The 20,661-nt window shown below is 45.0% G+C and overlaps 1 protein-coding gene across 1 annotated transcript in view; it reads left to right on the plus strand.

The window, feature by feature from the left end:
- Positions 1–20,661, plus strand: part of LOC310650168 (uncharacterized protein C7orf57 homolog) — a gene marked incomplete at its 3' end in the record, with an annotated part of 153,453 nt that overhangs the window by 46,603 nt on the left and 86,189 nt on the right. Inside the window, exons 3-5 of the mRNA XM_083379001.1 lie at positions 11,099–11,296; positions 13,664–13,769; positions 16,985–17,141. Of these exons, the coding sequence (XP_083235127.1) occupies positions 11,099–11,296; positions 13,664–13,769; positions 16,985–17,141 (461 nt within the window). The remainder of the gene's footprint in view (positions 1–11,098; positions 11,297–13,663; positions 13,770–16,984; positions 17,142–20,661) is intronic.

Consider the following 20,661-nt stretch of genomic DNA (forward strand, 5'->3'; position numbering starts at 1 on the left):
AGTTGGGGTGGGCCTGGCTCAGGATCCCCCTTTTCTCTCTCTGCTCCAGTTAGACTCCTCAGCCAGAGTGAGAGGACGGCTGAGGTTGTCCCTTGGAATTCCATATCTGGTGAGAGCTGAGATGGCTTTGCAGACTGAGAGATATGCCCACTGGACTTCTTCTTTCTCCATCTATGTACCATCAACGAGAAATCCTTTGGACATATTTACAACATCGGCCCTAAGAGACTATTCGAGCGCAATATGGTCTATCGTTATTCCGAAGCGGACTTGTATGCCCTTAGGGCGGTTCCTGCCTCATGGGCGTGACCTGTCGCCTGTTTCCATACTCCCCTTAATGACGGGCCCAAGCTTTGGGACTCCGAGAGGTGGTTGGGCTTAGATAGGGGCCTCGAGTTAAGACGTGCTAAGAGGCCCCTGATAAGATTCTTAGCCGGTTATTTTAAGAGGTTAGGGAGGGGGAGGGAGGGGGGGTAGGGAGGGAACCTGTAACCGGCACTCAGTCTGGACCTGTTTGAGGTCCTGAAGGGACGGGGTCGGGGGAGGTGACTGCTGGTGCTGGGAATGTGGGGGTGGGGCATCGAATCCCCACGGCGATAGGGTATGGCAGCAGGTGTTTGCGCGGAGGGCCATATCAATATCTGGGATCGCACCCCCGCTATCTCCAAGCGGTGGCACGCTCCGACCCTCCGGTTAGCACCCTCTTACCCGGGGATGTGGGTGATCAGGCCCCTGAGCTCAGGTTGGTCTATTTTAACGCTAGATCCGTGGTTAACAAAGCTCCCCTCATCCGTGATCTGATCGAGGAGGAATGTGCGGATCTGGCGTGCATCACGGAAACGTGGCTGGGCTCGGAGGGAGGGGTGCCTCTCACCGAGTTATGCCCGCCAGGTTTCCGGGTGCTGCACCAGCCACGGGCTCAGGGCAGGGGTGGTGGGGTGGCAGTGGTTATTCGGGAGACTTTGTGTCCCTGGGAGGCCACCATTGTCCAGATGGCCGGGAGTGAATCCCTCCTCTTGAGATGTGGTCCTCGGGTTCAGTTGGGCTTGTTGCTTACATACCTGGCGCCCAGCTGTGTGGCAACAGCCCTGCCTGAGCTGCTCGACACCCTCTTAGGGTTGGCGGTGGAGTTCCCCAGGCTTATAATCCTGGGTGACTTCAACCTGCCATCACTGGGAGGGTCGTCGGAGTTAGCTCGGGAGTTCATGGCTTCTGTGACAGCCATGGGCCTGACCCAGGTTATTGAGGGCCCGACTCATGAGGGGGATCATACTCTCGACCTGGTGTTCCTGTCTGGACGGGTTGGATGATCTGGGAGGGGGTTCTCCGTCCATCACCCCTCTGTCATGGTCAGATCATCACCTCCTGAGGCTGGTTTTCCGTCATGCCACCCCCCACTGCTGGGCGGCGGAACCGACCAGGTGGTTCCGCCCCAGGCACCTAATGGACCCGGATCGGTTCCAGAGGGCGCTTGGGCCTATACCTATCACCCTTACCCACAGCCCAGTCGATGCCCTGGTGGAGGCCTGGGAAACGGCTGCCACCAGGGCACTTGACTGCATTGTACCCATGCAACCTCTGACCCTTCGCAGATCCCGCTGGGCCCCATGGTTCTCTGTGGAGCTCCGGGAGATGAAGCGTCGGAGACGAGGTCTAGAGAGCGGTTGGAGATCCAGCCGATCCGAATCCAACCGATTGCAGTTAAGAACCTTTATAAGGTCTTATCTTGCGGCGATAAGGACGGCGAAGTCTAACTACTTTGCCGCCCTTATCGTGTCCGCAGATAATCGCCCGGCCACCCTGTTTAGGGTGACTCACTCCCTCCTTAATCAGGAGGTGAGAGAGGATCCCTTGCAGGGACGAGCCGAGGAGTTTAGTCAACATCTGGCGGACAAAATCGCTCAGATCTGGACCGGCTTGGACTCTGACTGGGCAGAGTCTGATGTGGAGGAATCAGGCGGTCTTGAGCATGTTATCTGGACTGAGTTCGACCCTGTTTCCCCTGATGATGTGGACAGGATCATGGGGAGACTGAGCACCACCACCTGTTTGTTGGATCCGTGCCCCTCCTGGCTAGCTTATGCGGCTCGGGAGGGAACACGAGGCTGGTTCCATGCAGTAATAACTGCTTCCTTGAAGGAGGGTGTCATTCCTGCCGCCTTGAAGGAGGCGGTGGTGAGACCCCTTCTCAAGAAGCCTGCTTTGGACCTGGCTGTTTTAAACAACTATCGTCCAGTCTCCAACCTTCGCTTTCTGGCGAAGGTTGTTGAGAGTGTGGTGGCGCATCAGCTCCCTCTGTTCCTGGAGGAAACTGATTATCTGGACCCGTACCAATCGGGCTTCAGGCCCAGACACAGCACGGAGATGGCATTGGTCGTGCTGGTGAATGATCTCTGGAGGGCTAGGGACAGGGGTTGTTCCTCTGTCCTGGTCCTATTAGATCTCTCAGCGGCGTTCGATACCATCGACCATGGTATCCTACTGCGGCGACTCAGGGGGCTGGGAGTGGGAGGCACCATTCTACGGTGGTTCTCCTCCTACCTCCAGGGCCGCTCGCAGTCGGTGTTGACAGGAGGGCAGAGATCCGCCCCGAGGTCTCTCATTTGTGGAGTTCCTCAGGGGTCGGTTCTCTCGCCTCTCCTGTTCAACATCTATATGAAGCCGCTGGGCGAGATCATTCGTGGTTTTGGGGTGGGGTATCACCAGTACGCTGATGATACCCAACTTTTTCTTTCCACCCGAACCAACCCAGTGATGCCCTCTCCGTGATGTCCCGGTGCCTGGAGGCGGTTCAGGTCTGGATGGGGAGAAACAGGCTTCGTCTCAATCCCACCAAGACTGAGTGGCTGTGCATATCGGCATCTCGGGTTAACCAAGTTATTCCATCCTTAATGATGGGGGGTGAGGTGTTACCCCCCGTTGATAGGGCTCGCAACCTGGGCATCCTCCTGGACTCACGGCTCAATTTTGAAGACCATATAGGAGCTGTGACCAGGGGGGCTTTTGCACAGGTTCGCCTGGTGCGCCAGTTGCGTCCCTATCTGGACCGAGACGCCCTACGCACAGTTACTCATGCGCTTGTGACCTCCCGTTTGGACTACTGTAACGCTCTCTACATGGGGCTGCCCTTGAAGACCACTCGGAGGCTTCAACTGGTGCAGAATGCGGCCGCACGAGTTGTAATGGGGGTTTCCCGATACTCCCATGTAACACCTCTACTCCGTGAGCTGCATTGGCTTCCGGTTGCCCTCCGGGTGAAATTCAAGGTGCTGGTTATTATCTATAAAGCCCTACATGGCCTGGGTCCGGGTTATTTGAGGGAACACCTGCTGTCGGCATCAAACGCCCTTCGCCCAGTGCGCTCCCACAGGGAGGGTCTGCTCAGGGTGCCACCGGTGAGAGATTGCCGGCGGGTGACACCCAGGGATAGGGCCTTCTCAGTGGGAGCGCCTGCCCTCTAGAACCAGCTGCCGGTGGAGCTGAGAACTGCCCCTGACCTCCTATCATTCCGCCGGGGCCTGAAGACCTGGCTCTTTGAGCTCTCGGGCCCAGGCTGAGGAGAAATTTTTAATTGGGGTTTTTTAAGAATACAGGGTCAATTTAATATTTTTTTAATTTGGTTTTTAACTTTTGTATGTTGGTTTTTTAATTCCCTGTAAACTGCCCTGAGTCCTCAGGGAAAGGGCGGTATATAAATGTAACTAAATAAATAAATAAATAAATAAATGATCAGACATAGTTCTTGGACAAATCTTAATCTTCTTAATCCTGGAAAAGAAATCATTAGTAATTAGTATAAAGTCAATCCTAGAAAAAGATTGATGTCTATCGCAAAAAAAGTATAGTCCTTCTCTTGCAGATTTCTTTCTCTCCAAATATCTCGCAGTTCCAAATCATCCTTCATTTGAAAAAAAGATTTAGGCAGTTTAGCATGACTTGGAATACTTTTTAAAAAATCACTCTTGTCCATTTGTACATCCAAAACACCGTTCCAATCTCCCATAAAAATAAAAGATTTATAATTCCACTGCTATGTAGTAAACTATAAAAGTCTGCTTGTTGTTGATTAGGAGCATATAATCCAACCAGAAGTGTTTTCTTGCCTTCTATTAACAGTTCAATTATAACATATCTTCCTTGTTTATCTGCTTCAATTAACTCTGCTGTCAAGGTATTCTTAACATAAACAACCACTCCATTTTTCTTATCCGTTGCAGAGGCAATAAATTGTGTACCCAGTCTTGAATTTAATATGTACTCTTGATCCATAACTCTAATGTGTGTTTCTTGTAAACAAATAACATCATTCTTAAATTGTTTTAAATATTGAAAAACTTTCTCTTCTGTGGTGAATTTAAGCCATTAACATTCCAGGTTAGAAACTTTGTCACCATCCTTCGCGACTCGAAGCTTTTGGAGCGCTTCTTCCAAAATCACTTGCACTCTCTTAGGTTGCGCTCCTCCCACAGCTTCACTATAAGTAAGTTTTGGAGGTGCCATCATGACTTTCTGCTGGTCTTGTTCTTGCTCTTGTCTCATTCGTCTCGAAGCAGCACACGTCATCCTCTGGTCTCTGGCCTCCTCCGATGATACTGAAATTTGATCCACTCCTGTAGCTTTCTCATCTATCTGCGTTGTTCCTTCAGCACCTTGTAAATTCTCACTGCGTAGTTGAGGCTCTCCCTCACCATTCTTCTTTGTAGATTCCAAAAGTGGTATGGGGACTGCTTTTAAAACATTACTATAAAAATCACGTGCCTGCAACACTGTAGTAAGACAATGTCTCATGCCTTCATGCATCACCACCGGTATCTCCCATCTGAACTTAATATCACGTCTTCTTAATTCTTGTGCCCAAAAAGCAACTTCCTTCCTTCTACTTAAAATTCTTGGAGGGATCTCTTTTAAAATCAAAACTTCTTGCTCAGCAATTGCAAATTTAGTATTGTAAAAGGCTTGAATAACCTCATTTCTAATTGCTCTCTTTGTAAAATAAACCACCACATCTCTGGGTAATTTCCTTTGTCTTGCAATCCATGAATTAACACGGAAAATTTTGTCTATATCTTCCATAATTGCATCTGCTGATCGCCCCAGCACACCTTCCAAAGCCTCAGAAACTATTTTCTTCAAATTTTCTTTAGGATCCTCTTTTAAGCCTCTGATTCTCACAGCAAACTCCATCTCATGGTACTGTACCAAGGTCAAATCACTATCAATTTTCTCCACCACATTTTCAGTCTCTGTCATTTTTGCATCTGATCTGAGATTTTCCTCTCTCTCGTCCAAGCGCTCTATACATATAGCCATGCCTTGAAATGCAAGAAAGATGTCTGCCCTTATTTCTGTTAACTTCTCATCCAGAAGCTCTGTAAGCTTTTCATCCATTAGCTCAGCTAATTGTTGCGATTGCTTTTTCATAGCCTCTTGCAACATATCCTGCAAGTCTTTAACTGTAAGAGTTGGTACAGGTGCAGGTGCAGAGGGTGGGGGCATTAAAGCTTGTAGCGAAGACTGCTGCACCGGAGAAGCCCCCGCGCTTCTAGGAACTTTAGAGGATTTGGCAGCCATTTTCACCCACTATTGCCTGCTACGCACTTTCACTTTCAAACTCCACAAAGTCCATTGAGTTAAAGATCATAAATTCACTTTCACCTGGATCTCCTGTATCGCTCTGCCTGCATCCAGGTTCTCAAAGGTTCTCTCTTGCTGGCAGGGATGGTTGCTGATGCCCTGCTCTGCTCCAAAAAACCCGGAGCAGAGGCGCCCCGCAGTCTGTAGCAAACTCAGGCTTCGGGGGGCTCAATCCTTCAGCCACCAAAACATTTAGCTCTGGCGGCCCCAGAGAGCTCTACCCCTACCTGAGCGCTCACCCCCTCCTCTTCTCCCAAGGAGGGGGCTTCCGAGCCACCAAAACAGCTGATCAGCGCTGTTTTCGGTGGCTCTATGGAGCCAGCAGGGCTGACAGCCAGAATGGCTGCCTGCGGCGATGCCTTGCCACCCGGAAGTCCTTGACTCTAGAATTTTTAAAGGGAAATTGAAGTACCTAGTACAATGGAAGGGGTACTCGCTGTCTGAAGCTACTTGGGTGAAATCTAGCGATGTGAAGGCTGACCAACTCATCAAAAAGTTTCATGAAAAACCCCCCAACAAACCAAGAGATAATCCCTGTCATATGCTTTTGTTTACATTACAGGATCTATCCTTTTTGTAAGGGGGGCCAGATGTCAATGCAGCAAACATTGGATGTTTTTGCTCTGACAATATAAGAGGCAGCCTTTTCCTTTAAACTGTTTTGCTTTGAATCAAATGAAGCTGGGGGGAGGGAGTATGCTAACCCGGTTGTTTTAATAAGATAAGGAAGTGAAGCTTTGCATGTTAAACTAATTTGAGAATGTGATTAATGACGTGTAAACTAAGGGAGGGAATTGTGTTTGATACAATGTCTTCAGGGGAGGAGAATTCAGATTCTGGCATCCATCGATGAGTGCCGATGCTTCGTTCTCATTATTATAGATTTTTTAGAATAAACAACGCCTGAATGTTCTTTGATCTGTCTCATTAATCAGAACCATGACAACTGCAGTAATTATTCCTGCTTCTAAAGTACTATGTTTGTGTGCATTGTCAACCTTGAAAAACAGAATAGTTTCCAATTCACCTTAACTTTTAAATCTTGAAAAGAAACATTGTAATAACTCAGTCTGGAACAACTGGTGACTAAAAATCCTCAATTAACTCAGCAAGTTGCTTTACTCAATTGAAGCAGTGTAGACTTAGGCAGTAGCAGGAGTGGCAATTTGCCCCTATCATAAATGCCCTATTGTTTGCTGAAAAATTTGGTGGAATTTAACTCAATTCTGTGGAAATTCTCAGTCAGATAAGTCATGGTTGTCCTAAAGATGCTTTTTCAAAAGCCAACTGGATTTTGTTTTCTTTGAAGACATTTCACTTCTCATCCAAGAAGCTTCTTCAGTTTTCTCACTTCCCTATCTTCTGGGCTCAGTGTAATTTATATGACTCTGAAGACTACCCACCATGTGGAATTAAAGTTGGATTTGTCATAAATTTACTGAATGGAACAGCTGCTAAATGGGCTATACCATTGTTAGCACAGCAGAGACCCTTATTGGATAACATGTTGAATCTAACCAGCATCTATAAATTATGTATTCTCTCCCAGTGAAAGCACGAACAGCTAATATTACCTTTAAGAACACACAAAGTTATTACTCTGTGTCTAAATACACAAATAATTTCAAATCTATCAAGATCTAATATGGAATGAAGCAGTCCTGATTGATCAACTTCAGGAAGGTTGGCTGATGAAATTCTAGATGAGTTGGAAAGAAATAAATGCCAGATACTTTGCAAGAACTAACACAGCTCTATGAATAGACTTAACATTAAGAAAATCAAGATCATGGTATCTGGCTCTCTCAGTTCCTGGCAAATAGATGGGAAGAAATGGAGGTAGTGACAGATTTTATTTTCCTGGGCTCCAAGATCACCGCAGACGGGGACTGCAGCCAAGAAATTAAAAGATGCTTGCTCCTGGGGAGGAAAGCCATGGCAAATCTAGACAGCACACTAAAAAGCAGAGACATCACACTGCCAGCAAAAGTGCATATAGTCATGGCTATGGTCTTCCCAGTTGCAATGTATGGCTGTGAAAGTTGGACCATAAGAAAGGTTGAGCACCAAAGAATTGAGGCCTTTGAACTATGGTGCTGGAGAAGACTCCTGCAAGTCTGTTGGACCAGGGCTTTTCAACCTTTTCACCCATTGTACCACTTTTAGGATATGGCAACATCCGAGTACCACGTCGCCTAGCAAGGTGTCAAAAACTTGATGACCAAAAAAAAAAAAACCAGGAAAAAAAGTGATGAAGTACAGGTAGTCCTCAACTTACAACAGTCCGCTTAGTGACTGTTCGAAGTTACAATGGCACTGAAAAAAGTGCTCCCCAAGCCACAGCCGAGCAAAACACCTGCCTGCCTGCCCAACAGCGCTCTTTCTCCTGTCCAAGGTTTTCATTGTTGTGAGCATTTCTGTTGAGGATTGGCAGCGGGGGTGGGGTGGGGGGTGTTTGGTTTTTATTCCCCCCCCCATCTGCTGGGTGGTTGCAGCAGGTTTTTGGTCACTTCACATGACCCTGGGACACTGTGACCATCATAAATATGAATCAGTTGCTAAGCATCTGAATGTAAATCACAAAACCCTGGATATGCTGCAACATTCCAGCTGATTGGCATGTCTTCTGGGCTCAGAAGCACCAGGACCAGTGCTGAGCTCCAGTTGGAGCCTGGCGCTGATCCTAGCACTTTCACTGAGCCCTGACAGCCCTGCAGCTCCAGCCATCTGTCACTCAGGCTTGTGCGGTGCTGCCACCAGTTCAGCTCATTCCCCTCCCCCGATACCATTTTTCTAGGATGGTTGTGTACCACCTGCCAGGGGCCAATGTACCACAGGTGGTACCCGTACCACTGGTTGAAAAGCTCTGCCTTGGACTGCAAGGTGATCAAACCGGTCAGTCGTAGAGGAGATCAACCCTGACTGCACTATAGAAGTTGAAACTCAAATACTTTGGCCACCCAATGAGAAGGAATGACTCACTAGAGAAGAGCCTAATGCTGGGAAAGGTTGAGGGCAAGAGAAGAATGGGATGACAGTTAATGAGGTGGCTGGATGGAGTCACTGAAGCTGTAGGCATGAGCCTAAATGGACTCCAGAAGATGGTAGAGGACAGGAAGGCCTGGAGGAACATTGTCCATGGGGTCGCGATGAGTCGGACATGACTTCACAACTAACAACAACAATGAATAGATGGGCAGTTACAGCAAAAAAAGGTAGAAATTGAGGATACAAGCCTGTTACCAAGTTGCTGCCTCTTGTCAATAGCCAAACATGAAAGGATTTTGACAGATGAACCCATGTAGATTGGGCTGCAGAACTGAAGCAAGTTCAGATGGTGGGAAGACAGACTATATTTAAACTATGGAGGTCAAGGACACTTGACTGCCACATGCTGTCTTAAGAAACTGAACACAAATTTGGGAAACAGATTCTGACCAGTTCACAAGGATTAGTGAATCAGGGACAAATAACTGTACTCAAACCAAGTATAGTATAGTGTTCTATTTAAACCTCTGGTAATCACTGTTATTTTGTACTTCCCTGCATGCCGGAAATAATCAAGCTACGAATGACTTAGGGCAGACATGTCAAACAGAAGGCCCGGGGGCCAGATCTGGCCCGCGAAGTGCTTTCATGTGGCCCACGAAGCCATCCTGGAAACAGTGAGGGAATGGCCCCCACTGCCTTGGCCCTGGCCCAGAGACCCTCCTTCTGCCAGAGACCCTCAGATCTGTCCCACTCCTGCCCAGGCCCCCATAGGCACCCTTGATGCGAACGATGTAGAGCTGGCCATGCCAGCTCATTATTTGCACTCTAGCCACACCCACCCAGTAGACCACACCCTCCTGGCCATACCCACCCAGTCCCTTGAGGGCAACTGCAATGCTGATGCGGCCCTCAATGAAATTGAGTTTGACACCCCTGACTTAGGGGAAACTGCCAATTTTATGGACTCCAAGAGTGAGAAGGTGCGCTCCAAAGAAATAGGAGGCAACTTAATTCAGATGTTCTGAGAGAGAAAGAGGGTGAAGATAGCCCCTCACAAATATTTGATAGAGTATATTATAGATGCAGATAGTAGAGTGCTCAGTCTGGCAAGATTTTGTTTATAGATGTGAAACAATTAAAAAACACAGCTTGAAAAAGTCACCCTATGTCATTTTTTATTTTAGGCCAGACAGTATTGAAGGAATTTGTATTCAATTTTGATTTTGTCCTAGCCCTGCCCTTTATTTCCCTAGCATCAGTGGTGGGATTCACTGTTTGCACCAGTTCAGCAAAAATGGTAGCTAATTTTTTGTTGCCCAGGCCCAGAATGGACTTTCGGAAATGGCAAATTTGAATCCCACCACTGCCTAGCATATTATTCAAAAGCTAACTGGGTCTCTTAGTCATTATATATTCCAAATTTTATTGTTTTTCAAAACATTATTAAATTTCAACGAAGCGAAAAAAGAGTTTTTTAAAAAGGGAAAAGAATAGGGGAAAATCTTTATACTTAATACTGCATATTTTGACTGCAGCAAGATTGGCTTACACTTAAAAATGGAAAAGAAAAGAAACCCCTACTGAAGAAGAATTAATAAGCAAAATCCTATCCTGTGCTGAAATGGATAGGTTAACATTAGAGATAAAACCAAAACCAAAACAGACTATTATGAAATTTGAAACAATGTGTACAAATGGCTAGAGTTAAGGAGGAATGCTGGGATGAATACCAACTGATTAGATGATAGTTTAGAAACCTTTTACAGGATAGAATTGAAAGATACTTAATCACATTGTAGATGAATGAAAGGATGTTCACTAGAAAATTCATAGATGTTATATGCACATTTTGTTACAATGTAACTTTTTTCTTTTTCTTTTTTCGTTTCATTCCCCCCCCCTTTATATAAGGTAATACTAATAGCAATGTTGAAGCCAGGGAAGTTGTAACATGTCCACTTTTGTTTTTAATTGTATATTCAATAAAATTTGTAAAAAATAAATAAATTGGAAAGTACAAACCAAAGGGGGAAAACTTATTTCAATACAGATAAAAACCTAAAAATCAGTAATCCTTTGACTAAATTATAACATAAGCACTTCTCTGATGAATAATAAATACAATCAAAATATAAGGTTAAAATTTCATTTATTTTAGTTTTGAACAAAAATCTAAACAGTGCTTTCCAAGAAGAAACAAAACTAGATAAAGTATTTTCTTTATTCAAAGCAATCAATTTCTCAACTCCATTTTATCATCTATTTTTTTACATTGTGGGTATATGTGAGTCCAATAGCAGAACTCTTGCTGCTGGTGTCTATATAAAAACAAAGTTCCATTTTTTTCAACCTGTCCACATATTCTCCCATAGACCAAGTATTATTTTGTAACTAAGCATTGTGTTATAAATGTTGCCCATTTGATCATATAGTCTTTAATATATTCATACTCCATTATTTCTTATTATTGCAGATTGGTATTATCACATCCCCCTGAAACGCTCAGAGGAACAAGTTAGCTCAGAAGTTGCACAACAGCCAACATCTGAGATCCCACATCTTGGTGATTTTGGAGATCCTCCCAATGACATTACCTTTGGGGGTCGAAGAAAGTGGATCAAAGATACTGACTCAGAATATGTAAAACTGGCAAAGCAAGGAGGTCAACCAGGTGATTTAATTTAAACAAATATCAAAGCTATTCAGATGTGACTATTTTTATGTGGAGACAAAGAAGTTAATGTTAGAAATGTTGGAAACTGAAGGTAGAATATGACAAATGAGAAGCATGAACATACATAAATACTGCTAAGCTTGTAAGCCGCCCTGAGTCTTCGGAGAAGGGCAGGATATAAATGGAATTAAAATAAATAAATAAATAAATTTTATTTTTTCAGCTGACATTGTGGGTCTTACTTTCCCAAGAACTTTTCCTACAGATTCTAAGACTGAACAATGTTATGAAATGTACAAGAAACCAAATGTGTGATAAAAAAGTTGAAGACTTAATAATTAATGAATCTCAAACTGTATCAAAAAAGGAAATCTTCTTAGACCTCTATGAGATCATGTTATTTTTGTTTTTTGTTTTTGCTTCAGTTCCAGTGGGGTACCCCAAGGCTCTTAGGCACAGTACTCTTCAATATCTTCATTAATTATTTAGATGAGGGGATAGAAGGGGAACTCATTAAATTTGCAGATGACACCAAGGGTCAGTACATCATGAGGTCATATAGGAACAATATAACCCAAGGTGCTAGTCACCATCCACTCCAGGCAGCAGTTAGGACCCGAGCCAAATTGCCCTCTAGACCTTCAGAGAAAACCCCAAGCTCTCTTTGAAGCCCCATTTGGTCCATCAATTGCCTGGAAGAAGTCAGTTGAACAAGCTCTGTCTCTCTGAGGATCACAAGAGAATAAAAAAAATACCAATGGATTAATCTGTCCACAACTGATGTTAATGTCCATCCCCACCTCAGGACAAAATCTAGACCCAGAAAGTGAATACTGACATGTGTCTTGCTGTCAATTATTTGGGACAGATCCAAACAAACAAGCCACAATCTTCCAAGTCACCCCAGACTCAGTGACCAGATAGCAAATTGAAACCCCCCAAAATCAACAGCCTTTGGGACTCTACTGCCAATCCAGCAACAGAGTCAGCTAGCAAGGAGGATGGTAACACCAACAATCCCAACTGTTCCCTTATACTGAATCTCAACTAGAACACCTCACATCTGGTTATCTTGGAACAGAGTCCCTCAAGTATCAAATTTAATTGTTAAATTTACTCAGAGCCATGAAGTATCTTCTTTTACATTTTAAAATCAACCTATTTGTCAACATCCAGCTCGAGAATCAAGATAAAACTCCAGGTTCCTTCTGTTTCTGAAAATCTTACTGTGTATTGAACACACAGCATGGTAATGTCAAAATAAAACTAACTCTGAAGTTCCCAGATATCAGTCCATATAATTAAATTAATTAAACTATTAACCCCCACCCTCTCATGTAGTCCATGTAAACAATTTCACTTTGTTATGGGAACCATCTGCTTCCTTTCCACGCCTGTTATAATGTCCTTGGAAAGGTTTCAGGCTCTCAGCGTCTTCAGTGGAATAGTAGAGGTTTTGTTTCTCCTTCTAACCCATTCTAAAGCAATACCTCCCCCCTCTTATTCTAATGGCAAGTTGAAATAAAAAGTCACATAGCTCCAAAGTTACATTCTTGACATTATTTCTGAATATTCTCATTTCCAGTTTCTAAATTATTTTATTTTATTTTATTTTCAATATTTAGGGAAGTCTCTGGTAGCTTATTAATCAAATTGGCAAGAGGCATGTACAAGAGGGAGTAATCAGAAAGTATGGAAGAACCCTGAGGTTTGCAGGAGCACAGTTGTTATTTTTTAATAAAAAAGAGAATTAAGATTGTGACTCCATCTGCAATGCTCAATGTCTTAAAAGTACACATAGCTGAGAAGAAACAAGAAATGAAGGGAGAGCAAAATGGATTATTCTGGAGATGGATATGGCTGGCTCCTTTTATATGCTTCTGTTTAGAAAACTATACTGAAATATCTAAATATAATGTTGGGTTAAACTAGAATAGATATTAAAAAAAACTATGGTTGGCTTTTTGATTTCTTTTAAATTTTAAAGATTTCTCTCTTCCTTTTATTTTCCTGAAAGGTAAATAAAATTATATATATTTTTCAAATATGGTAGAGTAATTTCTACAAGGAATCTACAGTAACATAATATAAAACAATTAAACATCATCTCCCACATCATGTTATTCCTCTTTCAGATACAGCCACTAATAGATTTTAAAAGCAAAATGTAAAAAAAGAGGAGATTGCATCAAAATCTTTTATATCTTGTCATTTAGATATTGTTTTCCTTTAGTGGATTAATATAAAAGCATTTTTAATACTTATCCCTGGCTCTAACTGTGTGCAGGATACAGAATTTATCTGATTATATTTTTAAAATCTGCAGTTGTTTAAATGTATATTTTTAAATGTCTTTGGTTTAAGATTTACTGAGACATTTTACTCCTACTCCACGAAAAGTATCCCTGGGGCCTTATGGTGCACATGAATGGTACTCACATCTGCAACAAGCTGCAACTGATGACTCTAAGTAAGTATTCTGTGTCTTTATGAGAAATGTTAATTTAATTTTACAGTGAGGAAATGGGTTTCTTGAATGTTGAAATTTGATGACAAATGCTATAAGCAGGGCTTTTTTTCTCATAGAACGCTCAGAACGGTGTTCCGGCACCTTTTTTTGGGGGGGGGGAACTTTTCAACAAGCTGTTTAGCAATTCCTATTGGCTTTCAAAATCCAATAGGAAATCCAAATCTATTGGATTTTGGATTTTGGATTTTGGATTTTGGATTTTGGATTTTGGATTTTGGATTTTGAAAGCCAATTGCTGCTGAGCCTGCCAAAAAACCCAGCCAGCAAACTTTGCACAAAGAAGTTGTCTGCAGCGAAGGCTAGTTGTCAGGAACTTTGCACCATCTCAACTGGGTAAATAAGAAAGGGCAAGGAGTGGGAGGTGGGTTTTGCAGAGTGCATGTGCACTTCTTCCTTATGCTCACCTGTCAGCCAGCTGGTGGCCTACCCGGTGCTGGACCTGGGGGGTAGTTAGCATGTGTCTCCGAACCATATCCACGTTGGTCTTTCCCTGCTGTGCCTTCCTTGTGTGATATAAACCCAGACACGGAGCTGCAGCTGGCATTGTTGCTAGAGGGGGACCAAATGGGCAGCGCAGCTGAACCCCAGGGGCTGGGGAGGGAGCTCAGGGAGGCAGCCCGGGGTGTCTGTGTCAGACACCTCGCAGTCCTGCAGCCCATAAATAGCCACAATGTCCAGGAAGTCCCCCAGTGGGTGTCCAGCTTCCTTGGCATGGTGGGGAAGGCAGGGGGCTTGGCTTGCTGTAGACCAGGCTGCTGCAGGGCGCCACCGCAGCCCCCATCATGCAGCCGCTGCCCAGGGCCAGCCCCACCCAGCTGGCGGTATCGTGGACGCCTAGCCGGCGCAGGCGGGCGTCCATCCGGGAGGTGCCGACGGCCCTGGCAGGCAAGTGGAGGAGTGTCCGCCAGGCTCCCGGCTGCCCCGGCTCTTCTGCCCTGGCTGCTATTTGTAGTCCGGGAAGATGTTTGCAGGCTTCTACACCCTGGAGGCACCCGCCAGCGGCTGAGCGGTGGGCCGTTCTCGCCGCCGCCCTGGACAGCCCAGCCGGAGGTGAAGCGGGAGGCCCATGGAACGCCATCATGTCTGGTTGTGCGCGCAGCGGCGGCAGATCACGCAAGAGCAGCTCCGGCTGAACAACTCAGAGCTCTCCAAGAGGCTGAGCACTGGTTGGCAGTGCCTCGACGCTGCCCAAAAGCAGGCTGAAACGGAGTGAGGGAGATTGCCAGGAATGCAAATCGGCTGATCTGGCGCTGCTGCAATCTCCCTCGTTTCAGCCTGCTTTCTCTTGTAGCAAGGGAAGCTGAAACCAAGTGAGGAAGATTGCAGGAGCGCGAGATCAGCCGATTCGCGTTCCTGGCAATCTCCCTTGCTCCGTTTTAGCTTGCTTTCTGCAAGAGAAAGCCGGGCCGCAGGGCCGCCTCCGCAGGTACTGCTCTAATGTGGAGAGGGAAGGACAAAAAGGGAGGGAAGGAAGAAAGGAAGGAATGAAAGAAGGAAGGGACAATGGGAGAGGGAGGGAGAGAGAGAAATAGAGAGAGAGAAAGAGGGAGAGAGAGAGAAGGAGAAAGGGAGGGAGAGAGAAGGAGAAAGAAAGGGAGAGAAATAGAGGGAAAGAGAGGAAGGGAGAGGGAAAGAGAGGGAGAGAAAGAAAGAAAGGGAGAGAGAGAGAGAGACAAGGAGAAAGGAAGAGGGAGGGAAATAGGGAGAGAAAGGGAGAGAGAGAAGGAGAAAGAAAGGGAGGGAAATGGAGATAGAAAGAGGGAGAAATAGAGGGAAAGAGAAAAATAGGGAGAGAGAGAGAAAGAGGGACAGAGAGGAGAGAGAAAGAAAGAGGGAGGGGAAGAGAGGGAGAGAAAGAGAAGGGGAGAGAGAGAAATTAAATTAGTAACATGATTGTTAAGTGAATCTGGTTTCCCCACTAACTTTGCTTGTCAGAAGGTTGCAAAAGGCAATCACATGACCCTGGAACAATGTGACCATCATAAATATGAATCGATTGCCAAGCATCCGAATGTAAATCACATGACCCTGGGGATGCTGCAACGGTCATAAGTGTGAAAAATGGTCATAAGTCACTTTTTTCAGTGCCGTCATAACTGAACAGTCACTGGGTGACTGGTGGTACTCGAACATTGCCTTGTCCTAAAAGTGGTGCAATGGATGAAAAGGTTGAAAAGCCCTGTTTTAGTATACCGGTACTATTTGGTTCAGAATATTTTTTTCTTGTTTTCCTGCTCTAAAAACTGGGTGTGTCTTATAATCAGGTGCGTCTTATGGTCTGAAAAATAGGGTAGTTCTTGCCTTGCTCAGCAGTGCAGGTTGATCCCTTTCCATCGTCCCACCCTTCCTTTCTTCACACAGCCTGTTACTTGACCACAAAGAGCTGCTGCCCAGCACATTAGATTACAATAAATTACCTTCTGGAGTGTTCAGTTTCTAATTTTATGGCCTGTATCAATCAGATTATTGAATGGTGTCTGAAATGCAGCCATCTAACACAGAAATCCAAGCCACATGGAGTGGAGCCTTAAGAGCCAGACTAGAGTTTACAGATGCTCATTTTTCATAAACTAAATCCTTGGCCAGGAGGCAGAATCATGCATCTCCTTCCTTGTGATCAGAGTTACTGATAAAACACACTATGCAAATACACAGATCTGGGTCAGTAAAGAATTCATATAGATAGTCTGACAGTATTTCTTATTTCTTTGAATCCACAACTAATCTTTGAATTGGACAGCATATCACATACCTGTGTCTGATATTATTACAGAGTTATAAAATAGACTGCTGTCACTAAATAATTATATGAGATTCTAGATCTATCAGCCCAGTTCATCGCAGGTCTGAACTCCCATGCAGTGAAAAGGAGAGGGGTTGCAACTTCTGTTTGTAGTTATCCACGTTTCTGCACACTGAGATAATCGGCCATCATACAAATACAGAGCCTATCATGCTTTTATATTTATATATGGAACAAAATGTATGTTAAGAATTGAATATATAATTGTTTAATTATATAAATAAATATATAAATAAAATTATATAAATAAATAACAAGATGAGAGTTCCGGCACCTTTTTTTTTTTTTTTAGAAAAAAAGCCCTGGCTATAAGGTAAGCTGTTTGGATTAATGGTAATATTTTTGCCTCCAGACCGCATGTTCCAGCAATGCCAGACTACATGATTCATGAAGAATTTAAGGCTGATCAACCAACCAGCTATGAACCTAAAAGGGGTCCTTTTGATTTTGATATGAAAAGTGTTTGGCAAAGGGATGCTGAAGAAAAAGAGAACAAAGAGAAAAGAGAGGTAAGGTTCTGCTATTCCTAGCTGTTATATTTTTGGAGAAGACATGCTTATTTTTAAAAATTATACTAATGTGTCAGTTAGATTTTTAAAAACCAAATATGAAAATAGATTTAAAGTTTTTAGACTATCTAGAACAAGATTAATTATGCATGTGGAGGAGTTTTTGTTGTAATATGTTTGCAATACAGTCTTAATACAGTATGTATACTAAGAAGCACATTCCACTGGAACTACTGTTTTTTACTACTAGTGTTTAAGAATTTTAGTCTGAAAATTGTGTGTATGAAACATAAAACATAAATATTAGTGTTGTAGCGTGGGCAGCCATGTGGACACAAGAATGAGACAGGGTACATGAACTGTTCCTTTTATTGATCACATAATGGAAGCGTAGTCCTACCCTCATCAATCCCTTATATACTACTGATGCCCGACAAGCTGTCCAACCCGATTGCTCTGTTTTCCCACTAGCCAGGTAACATCCAACCCGGTGTAGTATATTTCCCGCCAGACAGGTTTACCAATCACCTCACCTGAGTGATGCCAGTGATGTTAGGTTGGCTGTGCCAGCCAAGCATCCTACATACACAACACCCCTTCCCCCCCCCCCAACAAGAATGATTACTGTTAGTCAATCATAGCACCTAACCAATCCAATACAGTTACTGCCTCACATAATCCTTAAGGTAGACCGGAGTTTTGTGAGTTCTGGCAGGCTACCTTCCCGGCGGCTTCCCGGCCTCTGTATTACCTGGCTTCCTAACCACAACATCCCTTTTGTGCGGTGACCCTTCCATCACTGACTGTTCCAGAGTCCCTGTGTGGTCTGTGGCTGATTCCTGATTAGGCCATCTGGCTAGAACTGCGTTGCTGCCTACTTCAGTTGGCACTTCTTGCCTAGGCTGAGATGGTGTTATGTTTGGTATGGAGTAGGCCCTTGTCGGTAATGGTGATTGTAGTACCTCCGCCATGTCCACTTGTGGTTTGCTGGTTGGCCTTCCCCTCTGCTCCGAGCAAGCCGCTTGTTGAGGTTGTTGAGGTTGCAGACTCTCGGGTACCCGCTTCCTAAGTTGGTCAAAATGTCTTCTGATCTACCTTCCCCCTTCCCCCTCAACAATATAAGACAAGGGCCCCGTTTTGTCAACCACCACCCCTTGCATCCACTTGTCACCCAGTTCCTGTACCAAACTAATTCACCCACAGACAGTTCCCTAGCTGCGTTGGGTTGTTCTGTTTCAGCAGTCACCCTGTCTGGGTGTAGTCTGTCCAATCTTGTGATTAGTCTTCTATGCCCAATGCAGCTCAGCTGGGGTCTTACCCGTGGCTGTACATGGTGTTCTGTGTTGAGCCAATAGAAATTGTGCCAGTCTCTGATGCCAGTCGCCCACTATAATTCATCGCAGTGTGTCTTTCGTTGATCTTACCATTCTCTCTGCCAATCCATTACTGGAGGGATGAAAAGGTGCCGATGTTGCGTGTCTAATCGAGTTGGCCCTGATAAAATCCTGGAATTCAGTAGATGTGAATTGAGGGCCATTATCAGAAACAATTACATCAGGTAACCCTTGTGTGGCAAAGAGCTCCCTCAGCACCTGTATGGTCTTTGCAGACGTCATACTTTTTACAGGCACCACCTCTAACCATCTAGAATAACTGTCCACAACTACTAAGAATATTTGTCCCTGGAAGGGTCCCGCATAATCTATATGTATCCTAGACCACGGGTTGTGAGTTGTCTCCCACCTGTGCACAGGAGCATGTGGTTGTTCAGGTCTGGATCTTTGGCATTGGTAGCATCCCGCCACTTGTTCCTCAATAGCTTTATCCAGACCTGGCCACCATAGGTATTTTATTTATTTATTTATTTAATTGATTTTATATACTGCCCTATTCCCGAAGGACTCAGGGCAGTTTACAGGGTGAATTAAAACAATACAAATAAATACAATTAAAATAGAATTAAATTAAAACTAGCCCACAATTAAAACAAATTAAAATTTAAAATTTAAAGTTAAATTAAAACCCCCTCAGTCCAGGTCATAAAGATCAAATAACCAAGTTTTCAGGTCCCGGCAAAACGAGCAAAGGTCCAGGGCAGTCCAAAGTTCTACCGGCAGTTCATTCCATAGGGCAGGCATGCCCACAGAGAATGCCGTCCCCCTTGGAATCACCCGCTGGCATTCCCTAACCGGTGGAACCCTAAGGAGGCCCTCCCTGTGGGAATGCACAGGACGATGGGAGGCTGATTCTGGCAGCAGGTGCTCCCTGAGATAATCCAGACCCATGCCATTTAGGGCTTTATAGGTCATCACCAGCACCTTGAATCTCACCCGGAGGGGAACTGGAAGCCAATGCAGCTCGTGGAGAAGAGGTGTTACATGAGAGTATCGGGAAACTCCCATTACTACTCGCGCGGCTACATTCTGCACCAGTTGAAGCCTCTGAGTGGTCCTTGTTCTGTTCCAGCCTACTAGCGGCCCTGCAGAAAAGGCAGGGACAACCGCTTTACAAAAGGCAAAAGGCTGGAAGTAAGCCCGCCAAATTTATTTAAACAAAACAGATCCAAAACAGAGCAAACTGAGCAAAACAAAATATAAACCACTAAAACAGAAGCTGTACAAATGGTTGCCTTCAGCAACCAGGCCTCCCACACATTCCCCTTTTAAAAAGTTCAAGGCGTGGCTTCTCTCTGCCTCCTTCCGAGGTGCCCCATTGCCTTCCTCTGTTTACTCCTGATTGACTGCCTCCTGCGTTGGGCATCCTTGAATAGGGCCAGCTGTGGGTCATCTTTATCCATGCTGTCAGGCTCACACAGCTGGGTCTGAGTAGTAACCGGATGGGAGGGGCCTGGCTGAGAGCTCTGCGAAGCCTCAGAACTGTCCTCTGCAGGCTCTCCATACCCCTCCTCCTCCTCCTCTGAATTGTCTGACCCAACTGCCGAACCCACAGGCTGACCCTGAATCACAAAAGTCCTCAAGGGCAGCCCCATGAAGAGAGCGTTGCAGTAGTCTGACTGGGAGGTCACGAGTGCATGAGTGACTGTGCATAGGGCATCTCAGTCCAAATAGGGTTGCAACTGGCGCACCAGGCAAACCTGGCAAAAGTCCCCCTGGTCATGGCTCCTATATGATCTTCCAAACTGAGCTATGAATCCAGGAGGACACCCAAGTTACGAGCCCTATCAGCGGGGGGGTAACACCTCACCCCCCATCATTAACGATGATGGCAGGATTGAGTTGAAGTCTGTTTCTCCCCATCCAAACCCAAACCACCTCCAGGCAATGGGACATCATGACGAGGGAATCACTGGGTTGGTTCGGAGTGGAAAGAAAAAGCTGGGTATTATCAGCGTAGTGATGATACCCCACCCCGAAACCATGAATGATCTTGCCCAGCAGCTTCATATAGATGTTGAACAGGAGGGGAGAGAGGACCGACCCCTAAGGAACTCCACAAACGAGAGGCCTTGGGGCGGATCTCTGCCCTCCCGTCAACACCGACTGCGAACGGCCCAGGAGGT

The sequence above is a fragment of the Vipera ursinii genome, assembly GCF_947247035.1.
Source record: "Vipera ursinii genome assembly, chromosome: Z".
Lineage (NCBI taxonomy): Eukaryota > Metazoa > Chordata > Lepidosauria > Squamata > Viperidae > Vipera > Vipera ursinii.